Source organism: Eubalaena glacialis, chromosome 3 (genome assembly GCF_028564815.1).
Source record: "Eubalaena glacialis isolate mEubGla1 chromosome 3, mEubGla1.1.hap2.+ XY, whole genome shotgun sequence".
Lineage (NCBI taxonomy): Eukaryota > Metazoa > Chordata > Mammalia > Artiodactyla > Balaenidae > Eubalaena > Eubalaena glacialis.
The window spans coordinates 64393329-64417880 of NC_083718.1; the positions used below are offsets into that span (position 1 = coordinate 64393329).

Genomic DNA, 24552 nt, shown 5'->3' on the forward strand with positions numbered 1-24552 from the left:
ATGGATCCAGAAAGCATTTTTCCTAGTGAAAGGAGTCCGACAAAAGACAACATATTGTATGATTCCATCTATTTGACATCCTGGAAAAGGCAAAACTACAGTGACAGAAAGTAGATCAGTGGTTACCAGGGGCTGGGTATTGGGAAGGATTTGACTACCAAGGAGCATAAGGGGTCTAGAGGGTTGAGGGAACTGTTTTGTGTCTTGATTATGGTACTGGTTGAATGACTGTATGCCGAACATTAGAAGAGATGAATTTTATTACACGTAAATTATACCTCATTAAAAAGAAAACTCAACACAGAGGGGAAAACCACCAAAGGATAAAAAGTGGCTTTATTTAAATTAAACTCATGACGTATTTGACAGCTGAGCACGGTTTCTAGGTGTAGATGGGTCCAATTTCAGCAGCTCAGAAGGATGCTTAAATGTAGCGATAATGCCCAACTTATCTCTCCAGGGGCCCATAGTATTTCCATATGTGACTTAAAAATTCTCAGAGTAGCCTGCAAACTGGCATTCCATGCTTATACTCAGGGTTAAAAGATGTTGGGCTGAGAACTTAAAGCAGGCATCTAGCCTTGCAGAAATCTAAATAACTCTGAGCCTTCAACCTATTATTTTGGTGTTTTGAAATCACTTTCTGCATATTTGTGTGGTCCTGAAAGGCTGGTTTGGAGAACAAATACAGGGGTTTGCTAGTGGTGGGTGCGGTAGGGAAGAGAGAAGTGAAGTGCTAAGAGATGAGGGACAAATTTGCTTCTTTTTTCAAGTGAATGTTTCTGAGGAGTGTGAAGCCATTTGCTTCTATAATCTATCTGCTAAGTTGTTCCTTCTCTAGGGAGTTTCTTCCATTTGCATGTTCCTTACGTTTTCTTAGAATTCCACCTTAAAACAAACTGAATGTACTTACGGCCAATATCTCCGCGCTGAAAAGTTTTGCTTAAACGATGACACACTGCAGTTGGAGCCTGCTCACCCACATCTGGAAGCCACATGTCAGCAGCAGCTATATAAAACCAGCAGCCCAGCAGACATAGGGTGACATTTTTTGCCAGAAACCCAGACAGCATGGACCTTGCTCTTCTGTGGGTGCTTCTGCCACTGGTCACCGTGGCCTGGGGACAGTATGACGACTACGGGTACCCATATCAGCAGTACCATGACTATAGCGATGATGGGTGGGTGAATCTGAACCGGCAGGGCTTCAGCTACCAGTGTCCCCATGGGCAGGTGGTGGTGGCCGTGAAGAGCATCTTCAGCAAGAAGGAAGGTTCTGACAGACAGTGGAACTACGCCTGCATGCCCACGCCTCAGAGCCTCGGGGAGCCTACAGAATGCTGGTGGGAGGAGATCAACAGGGCTGGAATGGAATGGTAAGAGCCAGCAGGCTGCACACGGCCGGTATTATCGCAGCATATCCCTCTCACTGGGGGATGCTTGACGCTCAGAGAACAGCACTTACTAGAGACTGGGCAAGTTCTACCAGGAACCTTTCCATTGCATGCTCTGGGTGGGGCAGGGCCACTGCTGAGCAGACAGCATTACAGGACAAAAACCCAGAATGGGGGGTGTCCATGGCAGATGGACTCCTCTGTGGTTCTGTTCCTTCCAGAAGCAGCCCTACTCTCAGTTCGGTCCAGGACTAGTATGGGTCTGTGAAACGTTTACCAGTTCGCTGAAAGTACAGTACAGAAATTGAAAGTATTTACGGATCTTTATAGCAATTTAACATTGCTGTGACATCCAAGTGACATTTTAGTTTGGTAGTAATTTATTTTGACTGTTTTACAAAAGTATTGGTACCCAATAGTTTGGAGAAAATACACAATAGGACGTTCACCACAGACAGTTTGAGAAATATTGATTTAGAGCAAACGAATGGGGAGAGGGGTCAAAGAAGCTTAGACAAAGAGAAGTGAAATTAAATAGCTCTCTCCTGCCCCAATTAAATGTGCTCTCTCAGTTTTGAGTACCAAGGTCCTTCTCTCTGTCTGAATTTAAAATGGGTTTCATTGCTGGGAAATAGTTTACTAAAGTCTTTTGGGGAGAAGGACTGTTCTCTTCTGACTGGGCTCTGCCGTGGTTAATGACATGGAAATGGTCTGAGCCTGTGTCTTCACTGTGGCGTGCGACTGTCTCACCCTAGTACTTGGTCAGAGCCCATCCTAGGAGCTATGGTCTGTGAGGTCAGTTAATCACAGCAGCCAGGATGAAAGCAGGACCACTGGGTGGGTCGGGGGAATGGGTGGAAACAGACCCTGTGGAAGGTCAGCCTGGGGAAGAGGAAACCCAACTGGCAGCCTGCTGTTATGGTAACTGTAGAGAGAAGATTCTATGAGGACTCCCAGCATGCATGTGGTATAATGGGGGTTAGGGGTGGTCAAGCACAAAACTCTGAGGGTCACTCCAGCAGCACACAGAACAATGATGGGAGATCAAGAGGAAAAGACTGATGGGTGGAGGGGACCCCTCAGTAATAAAAACAGCGGCCATTGATTGAGTGCTTACCCTGAGCAAGCACCACGCTGGGTGATTTATACGGATTATCTCATTTAATGCTCGAAACAAATCTCTAAGTCATTTTATAGGTAGACAGAACGCAGTCTAGAGATCAGGGGTTTCCTCAGCTGGGAAGTGGTAGGGCAAGGATTTGGATCCAGTGAGTCTCAGCTCCAAAGTGTATGTACTTAGCCATGGTGGTGGGTGAGACAGACTTGAGAGTCTTCTCTCTCTGCCCAGTGCGGGCTCAGTCAGCACAGCCAGGGCCACAGGACTGGACTCAGGGCAGTTCTTCATCCTGGGGAGGGAGGGCTCTGCAAATCACAACAGAAGCCAGCCCTGGAGGGATTGGACCAGCTTGATTACTACCATGACTGAGGAGGGGCTCAGCCAGCCTGTGGAAGGGATGGGGAGAGGGTCACACAGGCAGCTTCAGGTCGGGGGTCCCATTATTGGGCCTTTCTCATCCCCCCCACTGCCTCTAGTGAGCAGATTTAATTATCCAAAACCCCTTCTGACAGATGGCTGGCTCAGAATCCAGCCCCACCTCAATGACTGACAGTCTCCAGTGGTTCCCTGTAGCCAGGCCAGTTGCCTGGCACAGAGCATGGGGATGACCAAATTACAACTGTCTGTCTAATCCTCCAACTTAGGGGGCTATTATATGGGTGGGGCCCCTTTCTAATGTTCCCCTTGTAGAGCCACAGCAAAACACACTCAGATGATTTCTTAAATCCCAAAGGAAGAGCCCTGGGCTCTGAATCAGGAGGCCTGGATTTAGATTCTGGTTCTAAAGACAACTTGCCGGGTGACCTTGAACCACGGGTTCATTTCTCTAGGCTCCCACCGCATTTGGAAAGTGAGCGGTCAGACTGCATGATCTCGCAAGGCTCCATGGCTCCAATTCTCTTTCCTCTGCTTGGCTCTGAAAAGACAGTTGGATTTTTCTTTCATTCTGTTGATTCTTGTGTTTACCCCTGCTAGGGAGAGAAGGCAAGTTATGTTTAGTTTCAAACTTGCCAGCGTGTGACTGGTTTGTCATTAACTCCCAAACTATTTGAAGAAAAGCATGAGAGGGAGTAGAAATTATATGATTTTGTTTGACCAATGCGAGTCGAATGAGAAGCTGACCAGCACAATCTCTCTTCCACCTTCTCTTCTTCCACATTTTTGAGTATGCAGAGTCAAATGATATTTGTTTTCTTTCTCCCTTTCCACCCTCTGTTTTCTCATCTCCTCCTCCATTAATCACAGAGTAAAAAATGTACAAACATGAAAAACAGTAGGACTCAGCTGCCCCAGAACTGATCCTAATTATCCCAGAGGCATTTTTGTTGGATGATTATTGCTTTGAGTTTAGACTCCAGTCTCTGAAAAATCTGGAAGGAAAGAAATTGCTCATAAACAGGGGAGCAGTTATATCTTCCCGTTGGCTGCAGGGTCTTAATCTGTTCCGGAGGAAGAGTTGACAGTTTTGTGCAATTTGGCTGCCTTGTATAACTACACTAGCTTGCAGGCTTATTTTAAAAGGGGATGAGGAATCTTGAACACAGATGTGACAACAGTACATAGGGTCTGCTAAAGACACTTGCTAATTGGAGCACAGTCTTTAAAAAGTGCTTCCGTCATGGCTGAGTGACTTGTAACACTGCTGTTTTGTTAGGTTTTCTCTGTTGAAAATCACTTCTTCAGTTGGCAGATTCTGAAGTGTGCACGCTGGTCCCTCACTAACAACTGCTTGGAGGCTTTACCTGGGTTCCATGAGTGGCATTTTGCCATCTCAGAGCATGCCTCAGTTGTTCTTGGGGAGTCTTCTCAAACCTGGGTTGACCCAGGCTGTAGAACATGTGGGTCCTGTGTGGAACAAGATGAAACTGGAATTTTTTAGTGAGGCTGAGCTGGAGTGTGATGGAAGTGGCTCTGGTCTTAGAATCAGGAAACTTTGATTTGCAGCTCCTGTTTCTATCATCTCTGAGCTCTGTGGTCTTGGGCATTCAGTTTCTCATTCTGGAAAAAAAGAAAAGAGTGTGACACCCACCTCACAAGCTGTTAGAGGGTGTTACCGTGATGCTTACAGGAGAAAGTGTAGGAGAACTCTAGAAAAAATCTAAATCTAAAACAAATTCCTGGCACATCATGGACAGTCAATAAAGATTTTGTGAATCTGAAATTTGATGAGGCTAATTTGAGGCAAACCAGCTTTACATGGATTCTGAATTCAGAAGAAGAGCATTCAGTATATTGGCATCTGCTTTTTCCCCAGGGCTTCAAAGAATTCCCAAGAAGATATTTCAAAATGGCAGCTTGTTTTAGAGCTAATTATTTGAATTTATGAGTTTACCAAAGATAAGTCACATGATAGAGAAGAGGAAACCATGTTGCTTCCACAACATTCCAAAATCATGAGCTACTCCAAATTTTGGCAGTTTTATCCTTGGCTAAGGTACAAGCCCACATAAGAGCATATAATTCAGCCTGTTAGGCTGAAGTAGCCATAGATAAAGGTACTGCCTCAACAATATCAAAAGAAGTTGCAATAGCATACTCAGCACAATATTTGCCATTGTCACCTTTTAAATAAGAACTACTAGTGAACCATGAATAGTCAACATTACCCAAAGAATTTCCCACAGATCATTTACAAGGAGTCAGTAGGTGATCCATCAGTGTTAAGCAGTCAAGAGGAACTTCATCAGTGACAGAGAGGAGAAGAGTAGAAGAATTAAGATTATTACAACATAAAAGAGTGATGTGAGGAACAGCTAACAAAAGGACTTCTTATGAAGTGAGGCAGCTGAGAAATGTTGAGTGTGATAAGAATTTTCAGGAGAGCTTCTACTGAAATGGTTAAATGGTCCTGGACAAACCTCCACTCTCAGTCCTTAGGTTTTCTCAAAAGTAAAATAAGAGCATTACAGGGACTAGTTAAGGGACAGTGAGGCCTTGAGCCTTGTAATCTTCTAATATGGTTTTTATGCCTTGAAGGGCTTCTTTACTTACAGGATGTTGATTAATTCTGGGAAGAGGTTTTAAGAGATCTATTTGAATCCTGATGGGAGGTGGGCTGTGAATTTTGCCAATAAGGAGGGTGGTAGTTGATTCAATAGGGGCAGATGATCAGTGTTTCCAGAATAAACTCTAGTACCATCAAAAACAAAGCAAATAAAAGATGTCAAAGAGTCATTTAATTCACCTGGTTGGCTGCTTTGATAACTACTGTCAATTCTAGAATTGCTTTCTCCTTTTGGGAGAAAGAAAGTTCTATATACTTCTCTAAGAAGTCTTGACCTAATAAATGGATGGGCAGAGAAACTAAGGAGAAAGGGGTATGTGTCTTTCAAAGGGCCTAAACAAAAGGGAATACGTTCAAGGACAGAAACCTCTTGAGGTTTATTAGAGATCCCTACTATTTGAATTGTTTTAGTACTACAGGGCAAGGGGTGATTGATAGTAGAGGGGTTGAGTACCAGGAGTGTGGCTCCAGTGTCAGTGAGGTCTGGAAGAGATTTATCCCCCATCTGGAGAAACGTTCTTCAAGTCAGTTAAGAGGGAGGATTGGGAAGAGCTCCTATAGTTCCCAGGAGCTTAGTCACTGAGAACTGGGAGGATGTTGGAAAGGCTGATTAGAGGGCTGAAGGCACCTAAAGCACTTAAATTTGTAGCAAATTCTTTTCCAATGTCCTGGCTTTTTGCAATAATAGCAGAAGCTCGGGGTGGGGGTGGGGGTCATTTAGGGGCCTTCACTTGCTGGAGTTGAAGATTAAGAATTTTGTCAGAATACCCCAGGTCCCTTTCTCTTCAGGGGGAATAATAAAAAAAAAAAAAGAATTTTGTCAGTCTTCCTTTTAGGTGACTCATTTAAAGTATGAGAGAGCTGGTTTATCAGATTAACTAAATCTGGAGTGGACAAATTTTCCTGTTCCGTCCTGGTCCCTTTTACCAGAAGGGAGATGTTCTGGGTCAGCCTATTACTAAACAAAGAGTTACAAGCTACATGGGTGGAATCAACATCTGCAGAAAGACCAGAATTTGCTTTAAAAATAATATGAAATCGATTGTAATAGTCATAAACAGGTTCATCAGATTTTTATGTGCAAGCCTGAATTTTGTTCCAATCAACAGGCTTTGGAAACGCCCTAGGAATTGCTCAATGAAGTCACTTATTGATTGCCTGAGCCTGATCATATAATAAGTTAGTGGGCTGGTCTCATGGTTGTACTTCTAGAGAACTGTCGGGCTTTCCTCTACTAACAGTTTTCATTCAATGCTGGGCCTGGTCTTCACCTACAAGCATATGAACAAGTGGATGTAAGTCTTAGAAACCAGGTTGATAAATTTGAATGACTATAGTAATTCAGCAAATCCGTGAGGATCTCCAGTTACTTTGGGGGAATCTCTGACCGTGACTCGCAGTTCAGCGTTAGTCCAGGAAATATAAGAAATTAAGAGTTTAGCCTCTGGATCCCCAAAAGGATTAATTTTAAAGGGATAGGTTCTGATAAGTTCAGAGGAAAAGGGAGTGGGGAGAGTTTCAGAGAAAAGGGGAAGTCTGGCAAGAGAATTAGTATTGGGGAACTGGGGACGTAAGGGAGGTGTAGGCAGGCAGAAAGAGGGAAGGCGGAAGCTGGCACTGGAGGTGGGGCCTGAGACAGAGAAGCCAAGGAAGAAGAGCCTGAGGCTTCGGGAGCCATGTTATCTTTCTTTAATTGTTTACCTTAGTTCATCTTAAAATCTTATTTTGCAAAGATGCAATTTTAGGCTGCTGATAATGTTTGGAAGCCTAAAAATACCAATCAAAATAGGCATTCCATTTCATTTTGGAAATTTTAGAGCTATGGTTGTCCAATTTGGTTTTAAGAAAAGTACGTTTAGGGATTTCAAAAGTTCCTCATAATGGTCATTGATATTCTAAATTGCTTTTGGTTAGGTCAATCCAGTTTGGTTAGACATGCCCATGAAGAAGGACCTTGGTTTTCAAACATAAAATGGGCCAGGATCCCTGTAGGAAAGAGGCACCCTCAAAATATTCAGATAATTGGGATCCTATTTCTCAGAGCTTTTTCTCTAGAGTAAAATAATTCTTTTCAAACAACTTAAGCAGCTCAAATAGCTCAAACAGCCTTCAGGCCTAATACCAGCCAGTTCTAAGGGAACAGTCTAGTCCTGGAAGAGCCAGGCAGGAAGCTGCCCAGCACAGTTCCAATAGAACAGCCCCTATTCCTGAATGAATGGGCTGATGGCTAGCCAGTTCAAGCTGGATCAGTCTGATTTCAAACATCAGGCCGAAGTGCCAAATGAGTAGTCGCATACAGAAAAAGGTCTTAACCAAAAAAGATGAAACCTTAAAACAGATCCCAAATAAAACCTGGAGAGCTTCAAAACGCAAAGAGGGTGAAGCTCCGATCCAGGAGAAAGACTTGCCCTCAAACCCCAGGGTCAGTTAGAAAAGCAGTGAGCAACAATGAGCTCAGTGTGGTACCAAACCTGTTTGCTTACAAGCCTCAGAGTAATCGGGGGTCTTCACTGGACCCCCATATGGAACAACAAAATGTTGACCTAAAACAAATAGACAGCCAGTTATAACTCCAGAAAAAAATGGGTGTATTTGGAGGAGCAAAGAATTGCAATTTGGGGTCTACAACTATAGTGAGGCATGCACAAGTCCCCCGCAAAATGGAGAGGAGAAAACTCTTTTATAGAGGGGAAAAGGAAGTTGGGGGGGCCTATAGTAAACAAAGTTCATGGCTTTTCATTGGTCACGTTATGACAATCTCTCATTGGCTGAGCTCTTGCCAGGCAAGAAGAGGAAATCTTTCTTCTTCTCTTGGGCTCTGCTATCTTTGAAGGGTATGAGAGCACCCCTTTCTGGTCTCCTGACTCTAATTAAGGTTTCTGTTTATTAATTTTTTACAGTAGGAACTCAGTTTTCCATAATCTGATTCTAACTGAGACCGAGGTTCTGTCTAGTATGGAGCAATCCGTCCTGATTCATTATTCTGATCATTCAGTACACACAGTGCTCACCTCTTCAGAGAAGTTTTCCCAGACCGCCTCCTCTAAACCAACGTCTCTCACACTCTACTCCCCAAACTGCGTTATGTTTCCTGCAGTGCTCTTGTCATTACATGATTTGTATTTATAGTTTGTCCCCTTCAGATTATAAGCTTCATGAATGTAGGGACTTTGTCTCATTCACCACTGTATAGAATATTGCCCAGCACTAGAATAATGCTGGCGCATAGTGGGCCCCACTAAATATGTAGCAAAAGACCAAATAAGACTAGTTAGTGCATTGAGCAGCCCACAGTGCCCTCACCAAAGAAGCCTGAGACCTTCCTGCAAGGGAAACCATTTTGCTTACATTTTTTAATTTAATTTTTTATTTTATATTGGAGTATAGTTGATTTACAATGTTGGGTTAGTCTCAGGTGTACAGCAAAGTGATTCAATTATACATATACATATATCCATTCTTTTTCAAATTCTTTTCCTATATAGGTTATTACAGAATGTTGAGTAGAGTTCCTTGTGCTGTATAGTAGGTCCTTGTTGATTATGTTCTATACAGTAGTGTGTATATGTTAATCCCAAACTCCTAATTTATCCCTCCCCCCCAGTACATATATACAGTGGAATATTACTGAATCATAAAAAAGAATGAAATAATGCCATTTGCAGCAACATGGATGGACCTAGAGATTATCATACTAAGTGAAATAAGTCAGACAGAGAAAGACAAATATCATATGATATCACTGATATGTGGAATCTAAAAAAATGATACAAATGAATTTATTTACAAACAGACAGACTCACAGACTTCAAAAACAAACTTATGCTTACATTTTTGATTCTCAATATTCCAGTGTCTATAATATGGGGCTCAACTTTATTGTACACATCTCATTTTGGCTTCTTGCATTCATCGCTATGCAGGATGGTCTTTTTTGACTTCCTGAAGTTCTCTAAACCATGTGCAGAGGACGGCGGACACACTTGTTACCTCAGGATAAATTCTTTATTAGGTTTCCATTATCCCCCAAATCTTAATGTCCCAATATGCTTTTAAAAATACAATAGTAAAACTCTTTATTGCAAAAGCCATATGGGCTAAATGCTACATGGTATCCTGGTTTGGATCCTGTAACAGAAAAAGTGCATTAATGGAAAACCTGGTAAAACCTAAATGAAGTCTGGAGTTTAGTGGTGTACAATGTTAATTTCTTAGTGTTCATAAAGGCACCAGAGTGATGAAAGATAACTTTAGGGTAAGCTAGGTGAAGGGCATACATGAATCCTATGTATTATCTTCACAAATCTTCTGTATCTCAAAAATTATTTCAGAATTAAAAGATTAAAAAATAAGGATGCAGGCTGGTAGAGTACATATTGGGAGTTTAAAAGGCAGAGCGTAACAGAATCACAAAATCTCAGCACTGGGAGGGATCTCATGTAAAATCTACAACAACCTCCCTACATCATAGATTAGGAATTAAAGCCAAGAGTGAAGCAATTGAAAAAGCAATGAAACAGGTACATTAAGTATAAGTGCTATTATCTTAATCCTAATTGATATGGTGCTTTATAGTTTATAAAGTATTCTTCATTCATACATTCATTTGCTTATTCATTCACTACCAAATGTTTATTATCACAAACTTTGCCAGACTCCAAGATTATGAAGATAAATAACATACAGTCTATGCCCTTGTGCTACTCATGGTCTAATTTTATTTGATCTTCAGAATAATACTGCAAGGCAGCATTACTATTTTCCCCATTTTATACATGAAGGACCGTAGTTCAGAAGCATTAGGAGACTTGCCTGCTCATAGCTAGTGCAGAGGTGGAACCCAAGCCACGGTGCTGATGCCACAGTGCTGCTGGTGAATATTAAATGTTGGTAGTATTTTTGGTCTTGAATAAAGTTGTAGTGAGTTCTGGGCTAAAGAAGATATCACATCTATGTAAGATTGACTTCTGAGGGAAACGAGGTTGAGTGTGGGAGAATAGAGTTATAGCAGATCTAAGATTCTTGCCAACTTTCCATCTTGGTCACTGTCCTGAGATCTAGGAATCAGTTGTCTGAGGGAACTTGGGCTTTGCAAAATGGCTCTTGGCTGTGCTCAAAAGGATGGTAAACGTTCACTCGTCCCAGTAGGGGATTTGCTTCTGTCTGCATACTTGTCAGATATAATATTGCTAATGAATAAGAGATTTCCACAGAGTTAGGATACCTTTCTCCCTCTCTCTCTCTCTCTCTCTGTGTGTGTGTGTGTGTATGTGTGTGTTTCTTCGAGGTATCTTGAAGTAATGGAAAGAATATGGACTTTGGAGACAAACAGAACAGTTCTCAAAATGCAGCCCCACTACTAACTTTAGGCAAGTCATGTCAACTTTCTAAGCCTCAGCTTTTACTTCTACAAAGACAATGCCCCAGAATTGTTGTGAGAATTAAATGAGATAATATATATGTATTATTGGCTGTGTGTCCTTTGGGGAATTACTTAACCTCTCTAAACCTGAGTTTCCTTATCCATGAAATGGTGGTGGTGGTGGGGAACTGATTATCCAAGCCCATTTCACGGGATTGTTTTGGTGATTAAAATAATTAATGCAGGTATAGTGCTTAACACAATGCCTGGCACATGGTAAGTCCTTTATAAGAGTTATTTATCCTTACTATTATGACTACTCTCTGGAAACTGAAACTCAAAGAGATAAATATCACACAGTTGGTAAATTATAAAGCTGGAGTTGAAATATACAAATTGCTAGATTACAAAGACCACTGATAGGTACCATTTTGTTTTGGGGACATATAATTCAGTATACATATTAAGTGTACAATATGAGTGTCAAATATTTTTTCACATTTCAGATAACACAGTGGTAGTATTAGATCTCTTGGTTAACAAATATTGTAAATAATTGATTTCAGGAGCTCCTGTGGTTAATTAAGCCTGAAATCCCTGCATGACCTGGAATTGTTCTCAGGCCAAAAGTGATCTCAGGACATAAATACATCTCATAATATAACCTGGATCTTCTCAGAGGCCTTTCGGTTAGCCTCTACTGCTTGTATTTTTCTAAAACAGGGTAAGAGTTTGTGTTTTGGGAAGAATTTCTATTTCTCTCTTGTCCTGTCCCATGGCTTTCTAGCCAGAGAAGCTGTTCAGCAGTTCATTTCTGATTCACCATCTTGAAACCTGCTAGATACTAGCAGAATTAAAACCAGACATGGAGAAGATAGCAGAACTCTTACCCAGATGTGGGCAGGAAAAGAGCAGACTGCATATAACCCAGCATTATTTAAAGAGACTGTTCATACCCCCATCATTGTGGCAGGGGGACCAGTAATCAGTGGTACGGTGTTTACCTTCAAAACCCCTGCACTATCCCACCATGAGATGGTTCAGAGATAGTACATGTTAGGTGAAATGTGTGATGGTGACATCAACGTGTCATGAGGAAGAAAAATCAGTAAGAGTTAGAATTGTCAAGAAAGGAAGATTTCTTGGAGCAGGTGAGCTTGAAATTATGTTTTATTATCTACTTTCTAAGGCTAATCTCACTGACCCACTGGAAGAGTTCAACCTTGATAATTCCTAATGTAGGCTCCAACAGAAAGTGTTTTGTGGAGACTAGGATGTAGCTTCTCTTTCCATTTAACTGCAAATATTTATGATAATAGTAATAAGAACAACTACTACCTTTCCTGCCTTCCTGCCTTTCTTTTTTTTAAAAAAAAATCTTTATTGGAGTATAATTGCTTTCCACTGTTGTGTTAGTTTCTGCTGTATAACAAAGTGAATCAGCAATATGTATACATATACCCTATATCCCCTCCCTCTTGTATCTCCCTCCCACCTTTCCTATCCCACCCCTCTAGGTAGTCACAAAGCACCGAGCTGATCTCCCTGTGCTAGGCAGCTGCTTCCCACTAGCTATCTATTTTATATTTGGTAGTGTATATATGTCCATGCCACTCTCTCACTTTGTCCCTGCTTACCATTCCCCCTCCCCGTGTCCTCAAGTCCATTCTCTACATCTGAATCTTTATTCCTGTCCTGCCCCTAGGTTCATCAGAACCAGTTTTTTTAAGATTCCATATATATGTGTGAGCATACAGTATTTCTTTTCTTTTTCTGACTTACTTCATTCTGTATGACAGACTCTAGGTCCATCGACCTCACTACAAATAACTCAATTTCAGTTCTTTTTATGGCTGAGTAATATTCCTTTGTATATATGTGTCACATCATCTTTATCCATTCATCTGTCAATGGACACTAAGGTTGCGTCCATGTCCTGGCTATTGTAAATAGTGCTAAAATGAACATTGTGATACATGACTTTTTGAATTATGGTTTTCTCAGGGTATATGCCCACTAGTGGAATTGCTGGGCCAAAGAGTAGTTCTATTTTTAGTTTTTTAAGGAAACTCCATATTGTTCTCCATAGTGGCTGTACCAATTTACATTCCTACCAACAGTGCAAGAGGGTTGCCTTTTCTCCACACCCTCTCCAGCATTTATTGCTTGTAGGTTTTTTGATCATGGCCATTCTGACCACTGTGAGGTGATACCTCATATTAGTTCTGATTTGCATTTCTCTAATGATTAGTGATGTTGAACACTTTCATGTGTTTGTTTGCTACCTGTATATCTTCTATAGAGAAATGTCTGTTTAGGTCTTCTGCCCATTTTTGGATTGGGTTGTTTGTTTTTTTGATATTTAGCTGCATGAGCTGCTTGTAAATTTTGGAGATAAACCCTTTGTCAGTTGCTTCATTTGCAAATATTTTCTCCCATTCTGAGGGTTGCCTTTTCATCTTCTTTATGGTTTCCTTTGCTGTGCACAAGCTTTTAAGTTTCATTAGGTCCCATTTGTTTATTTTTGTTTTTATTTCCATTTCTCCAGGAGGTGGGTCAAAAAGGATCTTGCTGTGATTTATGTCATAGAGTGTTCTGCCTATGTTTTCCTCTAAGAGTTTGATAGTGTCTGGCCTTATATTTAGGACTTTAATCCATTTTGAGTTTACTTTTGTGTATGGTGTTAGGAAGTGTTCTAATTTCATTCTTTTACATGTAGCTGTCCAGTTTTCCCAGCACCACTTATTGAAGAGACTGTCATTTCTCCATTGTATATTCTTGCCTCCTTTATCAAAGATAAGGTGACCATATGTGCATGGGTTTATCTCTGGGCTTTCTATCCTGTTCCATTGATCTATATTTCTGTTTTTGTGCCAGTACCATACTGTCTTGATTACTGTAGTTTTGTAGTATAGTCTGAAGTCAGGGAACCTGATTCCTCCAGCTGCATTTTTCTTTCTCAAGATTGCTTTGGCTATTCAGGGTCTTTTGTGTCTCCATACAAATTTTAAGATGTTGTTCTAGTTCTGTAAAAAATGCCATTGGTAATTTGATAGGGATTGCATTGAATCTGTAGATTGCTTTGGGTAGTAGAGTCATTTTCACAATGTTGATTCTTCCAATCCAAGAACATGGTATATCACTCCATCTGTTTGTATCATCTTTAATTTCTTTCATCAGTGTCTTATAGTTTTCTGCATACAGGTCTTTTGTCTCCTTAGGTAGGTTTATTCCTAGGTATTTTATTCTTTTTGTTGCAATGGTAAATGGGACTGTTTCCTTAATTTCTCTTTCACATTTTTCATCATTAGTGTATAGGAATGCAAGGGATTTCTGTGCATTAATTTTGTATCCTGCTACTTTACCAAATTCATTGATTAGCTCTAGTAGTTTTCTGGTAGCATCTTTAGGATTATCTATGTCTAGTATCATATCATCTGCAAACAGTGACAGCTTTACTTCTTCTTTTCTTTTTTTTTTTATAATTTTTTTTTAAATTAATTAATTTATTTATGGCTGTGTTGGGTCTTCGTTTCTGTGCGAGGGCTTTCTCTAGTTGTGGCAAGCGGGGGCCACTCTTCATCACAGTGCGTGGGCCTCTCACTATCGCGGCCTCTCTTGTTTCGGAGCACAGGCTCCAGACGCGCAGGCTCAGTAGTTGTGGCTCACGGGCCCAGTTGCTCCGCGGCATGTGGGATCTTCCCAGACCAGGGCTCGAACCCGTGTCCCTTGCATTGGCAGGCAGATTCTCAACCACTGCGCCACCAGGGAAGCCCACTTCTTCTTTTCTAATTTGGATTCCTTTTATTTCTTTTTCTTCCTTGATTGCTGTGGCTAAAACTTCCAAAACCATGTTGAATAATAGTGGGGAGAGTGGGTAACTTTGTCTTGTTCCTGATCTTAGAGGAAATGGTTTCAGTTTTTCACCATTGAGAACGATGTTGGCTGTGGGTTTGTCATATATGGCCTTTATTATGTTGAAGTAGGTTCCCTCTATGCCTACTATCTAGAGAGTTTTTATCATAAATGGGTGTTGAATTTTGTTGAAAGTTTTTTCTGCATCTATTGAGATTATCATATGGGTTTTACTTTTCAGTTTGTTAATATGGTTTGTCGCATTGTTTGATTTGCGTATATTGAAGGATCCTTGCATTCCTGGGATAAATCCCACTTGATCATGGTGTATGATCCTGTTAATGCGCTATTGGATTCTGTTTGCTAGTATTTTGTTGAGGATTATTGCATCTATGTTCATCAGTGACATTGGCCTGTAGTTCTCTTTTATTGTGACATCTTTGTCTGGTTTTGGTATCAGGGTGATGGTGGCCTCATAGAATGATTTTGGGAGTGTTCTTCCCTCTGCTATATTTTGGAAGAGTTTGAGAAGGATAGGTGTTAGCTCGTCTCTAAATGTCTGATAGAATCGCCTGTGAAGACAGCTGGTCTCAGGCTTTTGTTTGTTGGAAGATTTTTAATCACAATTTCAATTTCAGTGCTTGTGATTGGTCTGTTTATATTTTCTAGCTCTTCCTGGTTCAGTCTCGGAAGATGCTTTTCTAAGAATTTGTCCATTTCTTCCAGGTTGTCCATTTTATTAGCATATAGTTGCATGTACTAATCTCTCATGATCCTTTCTATTTCTGCAGTGTCAGTTGTTATTTCTCCTTTTTCCTTTCTAATTCTGTTGATTTGAGTCTTCTCCCTCTTTTTTGTGATGAGTCTGGCTAATGGTTTATCAATTTTGTTTATCTTGTCAAAGAACCAGCTTTTAGTTTTATTGATCTTTGCTATTGCCTCCTTCATTTTGTTTTCATTTATTTCTGATCTGATCTTTATGATTTCTTCTGCTAACTTTGGGGGTTTTTTTGTTCTTCTTTCTCTAATTGCTTTAGGTGAAAGGTTACATTGTTTATTTGAGATTTTTATTGTTTCTTGAGGTAGGATTGTATTGCTACAAATTTCCCTCTTAGAACTGCTTTTGCTGCATCCCATAGGTTTTGGGTTGCCGTGCTTTCATTGTAATTTTTTCTAGGTATTTTTTGATTTCCTCTTTGTTTTCTTCAGTGATCTCTTGGTTATTTAGTAATGTATTGTTTAGCCTCCATCTGTTTGTACTTTTTTACATTTTTTTTCCTATAATTGATATCTAGTCTCATAGCATTGTGGTCGGAAAAAATGCTTGATACGATTTCAGTTTTCTTACATTTACTGAGGCTTGATTTGTGACCCAATATATGATCTATCCTGGAGAATGTTCCATGAGCACTTGAGAAGGAAGTGTATTCTGTTGTTTTTGGATGGAATGTCCTATAAATATTAAGTCCATCTTGTTTAATGTGTCATTTAAAGCTTGTGTTTCTTTATTTATTTTCATTTTGGATGATCTGTCCATTGGTGAAAGTGGGGTGTTAAAGTCCCCTACTATGATTGTGTTACTGTCGATTTCCCCTTTTATGGCTGTTAGCATTTACCTTATGCATTGATTTGCTCCTATATTGGGTGCATAAATATTTACCATTGTTATATCTTCTTCTTGGATTGATCCCTTGATCATTATGTAGTGTCCTTCTTTGTCTCTTGTAATAGTCTTTATTTTAAAGTCTATTTTGTCTGATATGAGAATTGCTATTCCAGCTTTCTTTTGATTTCCATTTGCATGGAATATCTTTTCCATCCCCTCACTTTCAGTCTGTATGTATCCCTAGGTCTGAAGTGGGTCTCTTGTTGACAGCATATATACAGGTCTTATTTTTGTATCCATTCAGCCAGTCTATGTCTTTTGGTTGGAGCATTTAATCCATTTACATTTAAGGTAATTATCAATATGTATGTTCCTATTACCATTTTCTTAATTGTTTTAGGTTTGTTTTTGTAGGTCTTTTCCTTCTCTTGTGTTTCCTGCCTAGAGAAGGTCCTTTAGCATTTGTTGTAAAGCTGGATGATGGTGTTGAATTCTCTTAGTTTTTGCTTGTCTCTAAAGGTTTTAATTTCTCTGTTGAATCTGAATGAGATCCTTTCTGGGTAGAGTAATCTTGGTTGTAGGTATTTCCCTTTCATCACTTTAAATATGTCTTGCCATTCCCTTCTGGCTGGCAGAGTGTCTGCTGAAAGTTCAGCTGTTAACCTTATGGGGATTCCCCTGTATGTTATTTGTTTCTTTTCCCTTGCTGCCTTTACTATTTTTTCTTTGTATTTAATTTTTGATAGTTTGATTTTATGTGTCTTGGCATGTTTCTTCTTGGATTTATCCTGTATGGGACTCTCTGTGCTTCCTGGACTTGGATGCCTATTTCCTTTCCCATGTTAGGGAAGTTTTCTACTGTATCTCTTCAAATATTTTCTCTGTCCCTTTCTTTTTCTCTTCTTCTTCTGGGACCCCTATAATTTGAATGTTGGTGTGTTTAGTGTTGTCCCCGAGGTCTCGGAGACTGTCCTCAATTCTTTTCATTCTTTTTTCTTTATTCTGCTCTGTGGTAGTTATTTCCACTATTTTATCTTCTGGGTCCCTTATCCATTCTTCTGCCTCAGTTATTCTGCTATTGATTCCTTCTAGAGAATTTTTAATTTAATTTATTGTGTTGTTCATCATTGTTTGTTTGCTCTTTAGTTCTTCTAGGTCCTTGTTAAACGTGTCTTGTATTTTCTCCATTCTATTTCCAAGATTTTGGAGCATCTTTACTATCATTACTCTGAATTCTTTTTCAGGTAGACTGCCTATTTCCTCGTCATTTGTTTGGTCTGGTGGGTTTTTATCTTGCTCCTTCATCTGCTGCATATTTCTCTTTCTTCTCATTTTGTTTAACCTAATGTCTTTTGGGTCTCCTTTTCACAGGCTGTAGGTTCATAGTTCCTGTTGTTTTTGGTGTCTTCCCCTAGTGGGCAAGGTTGTTTCAGCAGGTTGTGTAGGCTTGCTGGTGGATGGGACTGGTGCCTGTGTTCTTGTGGATGAGGCTGGATCTTGTCTTTCTGGTGGGCAGAACTGTGTCTGGTGGTGTGTTTTGGGGAGTCTGTGACCTTATTGTGATTTTAGGCAGCCTCTCTATTAATGGGTGGTGTTGTGCTTCCGTCTTGCTAGTTGTTTGGCATTGGGCTTCCAGCACTGGAGTTTGCTTGCTCTTGGGTGGAGCTCAGTCTTAGTGTTCAGACGGAGATCTCTGGGAGAGCTCCTTTCCTGCCCTTTCATAATAAACTTTGTGCTATGCTCTGGGGTAGACACTTGACATATAGCATCTCTTTAATCTTCATGTAATACTATCAGGGTAGAAATTGTTATCTCCATTTTGCGGAAGTAGGTATAAATGTCAGCAGAAAGGACAAGATGGGGAATGGAGTCATTCTGTTGGGGCTTAAGAGAGAAATCCAGAACCTTTAAACCTCCTTTATGGAGGCAAACTTGCTCCAAAACTGTTTGCTTCTGCCCCTTGCCATTTCACTGCCCCACCATCCCAAGTCTGTCTCTTGTTTCTCTTCTCTGTCTTTAGTACCAATCTACTTCTTCTCTCCAATATCTGTATTGTTGTGGTGTCTCTTACTAGCACAGTTGTCTGGAAAGGATTGCAGACCAAGTACAGCACCAGACATAGAGTAGGTTCTAATGACTATTTGTTGAAAGACTTAACAAACATTCTGAAACTCTGTGACCCATGTTATAAATGTCTGATAGCAACTCAAAGGATTATTCTGGGGAAAATAGAATTTATAGGAGTCAAATTTTACTCTAAAAGAATGAGTCTCCCTTGGTGGAATTTAAACCCTCATCAAGCTGGGTTGGGAGAGAAACACTGGGGAGTAAGAGCTTTGCCACATGGTCTCCCATCACATGGAGTGGCCACCAGCCTGGATGATGATCAAAGCTGCTCTTATTCCATATTTGCCATGGAGCTGAAGACTGGCTAGCAGTCCTGGAAACACGTCTGTATGTTTATAGAGCTGGAAGAAAGATACCAGCACAACCAGCCCACCCATTTGATGGGATTGTAAAAGCTCTTAACCAAGATAGTGCTGCTTTCCCTTACCCTGTTCTCCACTCAACCCAATGCCACCCCCAACTTGCTAAGAGTTTGGACTTTCTTTGAGTTGGGACTGAGACCAGCAGAGACTGGAAGGAGAGACTAAAACTTCACAGAGGAGTTCACCAGCAAAACCAGATATGTGCACACCTTCCAGTCCTGGCCTCCATCATTGGGCCTGACCAACAGCCCTGGACCCAATGACGAACACAAAAGACAGTGAGAAAGCCTGGCTGGAGATTGGACCAGAAGCAGAATGACAGTCCTGGAGCAGCATTTTGTGCTCCCTGAAAGTTCATGAACAGGAGCTTTGGCCTCAGAAATATCTGAGTTTAGATCCTGGATCTTCCTGTTTCTATCTTCGCCAAGATTTTTGCAGGCATCATTTTATTTCATCCTCACAGTGACTTAGATGAGGCTCCACACAGCATGTGAAGGTCAGGGCTAGGATCAGAACTCATGTCTGCTGATTCCTCAACAAGGGCTCTTTCCCCTGCATCCTATTGCTTCCATGTTTTGCTATTGTGGGCACAGGAGAAGGTTTTGTCTTTGCTTTCAGGGTGAAGGCCCTGAGAGAAACCACTTTCAGAAAGACCGCTTTCTCAGAAAAGGTCCATGACTATTGTCAGAGGAGGAGTAACTGCCTGCTGATTTTCCTTCTAGAAAGTTTCTAGTGTCAGGTGGAGCACAGCTAACAGTGCTTCAGTTTGTGAAACTGAGCCTCCAGCCTTCAAAGGGATGATAAGAAAGAAAATATGTCTTTTCAAATGGAGAGGAGAGAGTCCTGAATGAGGACACCCCAGGGTCCTCAGACTCTGAGGGAATGTTCTCAGGGAGTCTGTGCCTAGGGCTCAGCTGGGGTCCTGTCACTGTTCACCAGGAAAGCTGCAGTCTTGGGCTCAAAGTCTTTTCTGTGGACCATTCAGGAGCAACAACCAAGTGCTGGGAAGTAAAGCAGATGCTCAGGAATGTCCTTTCACCATCAACCTTTTTTAAAAATTGAATCTGAATCACTTTAATGATTCAAGTTTTCTCCAACTTCCCCCGCCGCTCCCACTGACAGGCTGCCCTCATTCCCTTTCTCACCTGCCTGGCTCCTGTGTTTGCAATCCTGCAATTTGTGGCCAAATGTTTAGGTGAGTCTTATTAAATAAGGTACTTTTTAAAAAGGTGATTGAAAGGGAGAGGAATGCCTAAAGCTATATTCATTTTGCACCCTCGTCCTGGAGTAGGCTTTGTTCCTGAAAGAGAAGGTGGAAGTGGGAAGATGGATCGCTCACGTGAGTTCCTGAGAACTACTTGGAGGGAGTTTCAGGGCCCTTCCTGGATTTGAATGACAGGCTTTTAAAAGTCCATTCTGCCTCTGATAATGGAAGGTGCCCTGATCATTCATTTGTTCATTCATTCTTCCATCAAACATTTGCTGGACCCCCATTGTCAGGCACTGTGGGGAATTCAAATTGAAGATTAAGTGATCTTTCTCCTTCAAGGACTTTACCATCTATTGGGGGCAATAAGTCATACTCAAATATCTATGCTGCAAAGTGGGTGTGTCAGCGACTAAGACAGTCGACTGCTGTGAGCTTTGTTTTAGGGAAACAGCAGCTCAAGGAACACATATGAGTCCACGAGCTTTCCACTGATGGAGACTGGGAAGCCAAGGGCAGATTTCACAGAGTATACTCACAAGTGCTGTGTGGACTAAATGAAAGTATGATGACAATAGTAAGTAATTTATTAATCATTAATAGACACTATCCCCAGAGTTGTATATACATCACCTTATTTGGTCTTCACAGTAACTTTCATAAGTACATACTATTATTATGCCCATTTTACAGATGAGGAAACTGAGACCATTAGAGGGTCTGAAGCCTGTCAAAGGTGACACAGTCAGAAGTGGTTGGAGCACCAGTCCAGCAACATAGCCTATGCTCTTAACTGCCTTGCTATACTGCTCCCACATGGGTGTGAAAATGTACCCTTACAAAAATCCAATTCTAGAAGGAATAATTTCATTGTGTTGGCCTCATGTACTGCCAAACTCCAGTGCAGGCTCACTCTACTAAAATGTGAGTGCAATGGGACAGAAGCTGGGGGAGGTGAGCTCTGTTTGGTTGTCTAACTTTCATCATATGTTCTTAGGCCCTGGGCCTGTAGTGTCCAAATAATCTTCACAGGGCAGTGTTATCTGAGGTGGTGTGTGAGAGAGTGACACACACACTTCCCATACAGGACTATGGGGTCAGCTGCCCGGCTGGCAGCCGGCGGAGAATTCATGGAACTTGGATGGCCTTCAGAACTGGTACCCCGTGAAACCATTCAGCTTATCTTGCTACATTTATTTTTGCTTATGGGAACTCACCACCCTGGGAATGCTATCCCCGTGATAGTCTGAGTGCGCAGGACAAACCAAGACAATGGAACAACAGCTCCAGGGAAACCACAGCCTGGCTCAGTTCTGAAAGGGCTGTTTTAGAGGAAGGCATAATTTTAGTGATGGTAAGGAGGAAGATCACAGAGAGCACCAGTTTGCTGCACCGTCTCTCTCTGGACACATATGAGCTTTGTTTACAACTCTTAGAGCTTTCTGTTGAAGTTGGCTTTCACTTGCATTGCTAGAATTAGGATAGAATAAGGCCATGCTGGAAGATCAGCCCCCAAGGCTACCCTTCAGACCTTGGTTGTCCGTTCCAAATGTGGGGCTTCCTGATACGTACCAGGTGTTTTCCAAGGTGGTAATACTCCTGATGAGATGTGAACACTGGTAGAGCAAAGAAGACTAGATCATCAAAGGGCATAGGTCACAATTTATGTCATAAATTGCACTATTGATCTCCTACAGCTGAGCTTTCTAAGGTCTGTCAGAACTTCTTACAGGTCCTGGGAACGGGGAATTCAAGCCAGTTTGTATGGTGACCGAGTACCAAGCCCATCTCTCAATTCTTCTTTCAACACAGAAGCACAGTGATTGATACAGAATAGTGAGGGAGTACAAGTTTGTTGAATGAATGAATGAATGGATAAATAAACACATGTTTGAATATATATAAGCATAAATGAATAAATGAATAATAAATGAATGAAAAGTACAGATGCTTTCTGACCAGACATGAAATATATTTAATATCTAGTTTTGTCAGATCCAGAAGATCATTTCCAATAATTAAAAAGAATGAAATGAAATCCAGTCACTGATGGTTTTATAGTTTGTGTGTCAGCAAGGTCCCTCTCACCTATCAGCATCAGGTACTTATTCTTACTTTATCTATTATATTTTCTGGAAACTTACCTTTCCTTGAAAAGCAGGGTTATATTCCAGCAGCTGTCAGGTCGTGACACAGAGACAACTGCCTTCTCTGCTTACTCATAAGAGGGAACATGATCAATGGCCAGGTGGGTAAAAATACAAAGAAGCAGAGGTAGCTAAAGACCTCCTTTGGAAGGTTTTATGAAAGCTCTCACTCTGCCCAAGGTGGGAGCCCACTGTGGCCAGGTGGAGAACAGCAACCTCATCAACACAGCAAAAGGAGCAAGCCTTAAGGCACCGGTGGGATGTGGGGAAGGAGAAAGGAGAAAATGGGACAGGAGATGGAACAAAGGGAGACATGATTACACTGTTCTAAGCCAACGCTTAGCTAGAAAGGTGCTGTGAAGATGAAACAGGCTGATTCCTAGACCAACAGCAGCCCGGACAGAATGAAAGAGTGAAAATTCATGTGACTGTAGGGAGGGTCTGTGGACTAGAAGAATTTGAACTGAGCAGCTTGGACAGGAAAGGGACCCTTAGAGGATGTTTGAGGAGTTCAGGTGGCCCGTCACCACTCTGTAAGGACTGCCTCCATATGCCAGGACCCACAGTGGGCACTGGGGATAGAATTTTGACCAAAACACTCCCTGACCATGTAGAGCTTGCTGTCTAGTGGGCAATAGAAAGATTCCTGGATAAGTTGTGAAAACTTGGGGCTGTGGTCCCAGCTCCCCACAGCCTGTACTGGGTCACCCTGTACAAATCACTGTGCCCATCTGGGCTTTGCCTGCTGAGTATCCTTGTGTTCAGTCTCCAGGCTTATGCTTCTAAGAAGGTCTTGTGAAAGCTTCTCTTTGTATTCTTTTTATTTTAATTCAAGTAATGTGAATTATATTGTCTTTTATTTTAAATGGCATGAACAATACAATATTGCATTTGTAAAAATTCTAGATGCCTCTATATCCATTCATTTATGCATTCTTCCATCTGACAATATATTCATAGAGGTCTAACAAGAGCAGAGTTTCCAAATTTTCCTTCGGTTGAAAGACTGTGAACCATTTGAATTTTAATGGTGAGTATACATCATTCCTACCAGTAAAACAAAGTTTTTTTATGATTTGCATAAAAATGGAATAAACTGTAAGGAATCTAGGTCATTGAAAGAGTGGCATGACTCAATAACTGAGGGAGCTGGGATCTTGGAAAGGGGGGGTCTACTTGTGCATCATTGGTTTACTTGGATTTGTTCTCTTCTCTTCAGGTACCAGACGTGCTCCAACAATGGACTGGTGGCAGGGTTCCAGAGCCGCTACTTTGAGTCAGTGCTGGATCGGGAGTGGCAATTTTACTGCTGTCGCTACAGCAAGAGATGCCCATATTCCTGCTGGTGAGTTTAGCAGCCAAACGCAACTCCTCACTGCTTCTGGGGCTGGAGGGAAGTTTGGGGGGGGTGGGGGGTGGTGGTGCTCTGGTCCAAGTTTCCGGCTTCAAATAAACCTGGGCTGTCACAAACAAGTTTTAAATATAGCATCTAGCCTATAGAAGGCGATGGATGGATGGATGGATGGATGGATGGATGGATGGATGGATGGATGAAAACGCCAGAATAATATTCACACTGGGAGAGACCTTACAGGTCATCAACCCAATGCTCCTATACCCCTCTTTTGGCAGAAAAGGAAACAGAATAGAGCAAGGACGTGACTTGCCTGAAACCACCCAGCTATTTCATGGGGGTTCACTTCTAAGCTGAAGTGTACTGACTCCTGTTTCAGTGCTCTTTTCTCTCTATCAAAATAACTACTCATCACATCCAAGGCTGCTGAACCCATTTGGGAACCTATGTTTTCCTGTGGGACTTCTTTAGAAGAAGCCAACCCTGTTCCAGGTCAGAGTGGCAAACATAGTATATAATTACAGACTGAAAAAGGAGGCTAGTGCTTTCTAGATAACTATGTAATTCCAGTCTGTGAAATTTTGTTCCTTTCTGGCTCCCTGGGCTGATGCCAAATATCCCCTGACCTAGCCTTTGAGTTGACTAGGAGAATGTGTGTATATTTATTTACCCTGATAACTTACACTGGATATTGACAACGTAACTTGTCCCAAGTTCTTCAGTCTGCAAACAAGTCAGACATTTCTGCTTTGGACAAAGGAATCCAAGTGTCAACATTTGAAGGTTGGCTGACTCAAATGATGTATCTCTCCACAGTGTGATGCTTGGAAGAACAGCCTTGTGGGTTATGCTTAGTCTCTGCAACCAGAGACCATTACTCCACAGATACCCAAGTGGGGCACAATGTCTCTAGGGATATGCATCTCCAAACTCTTAACATTTTTCTGTTTGAAGCAATGATAAATGGTAAATTCAGATATCAAAGTCAGCTGATATCAGTAGCTATTTGATGGGGCA

The 24552-nt window shown here is 41.3% G+C and overlaps 1 protein-coding gene across 1 annotated transcript in view; it reads left to right on the forward strand.

Moving 5' to 3' along the window:
• Positions 1-966: 966 nt before the first annotated feature.
• The window catches only part of DPT (dermatopontin), a 41512-nt gene continuing 17926 nt past the window's right edge, over positions 967-24552 (forward strand). Inside the window, exons 1-2 of the mRNA XM_061183132.1 lie at positions 967-1376; positions 23401-23526. Of these exons, the coding sequence (XP_061039115.1) occupies positions 1072-1376; positions 23401-23526 (431 nt within the window). The 5' untranslated portion in view covers positions 967-1071. The remainder of the gene's footprint in view (positions 1377-23400; positions 23527-24552) is intronic.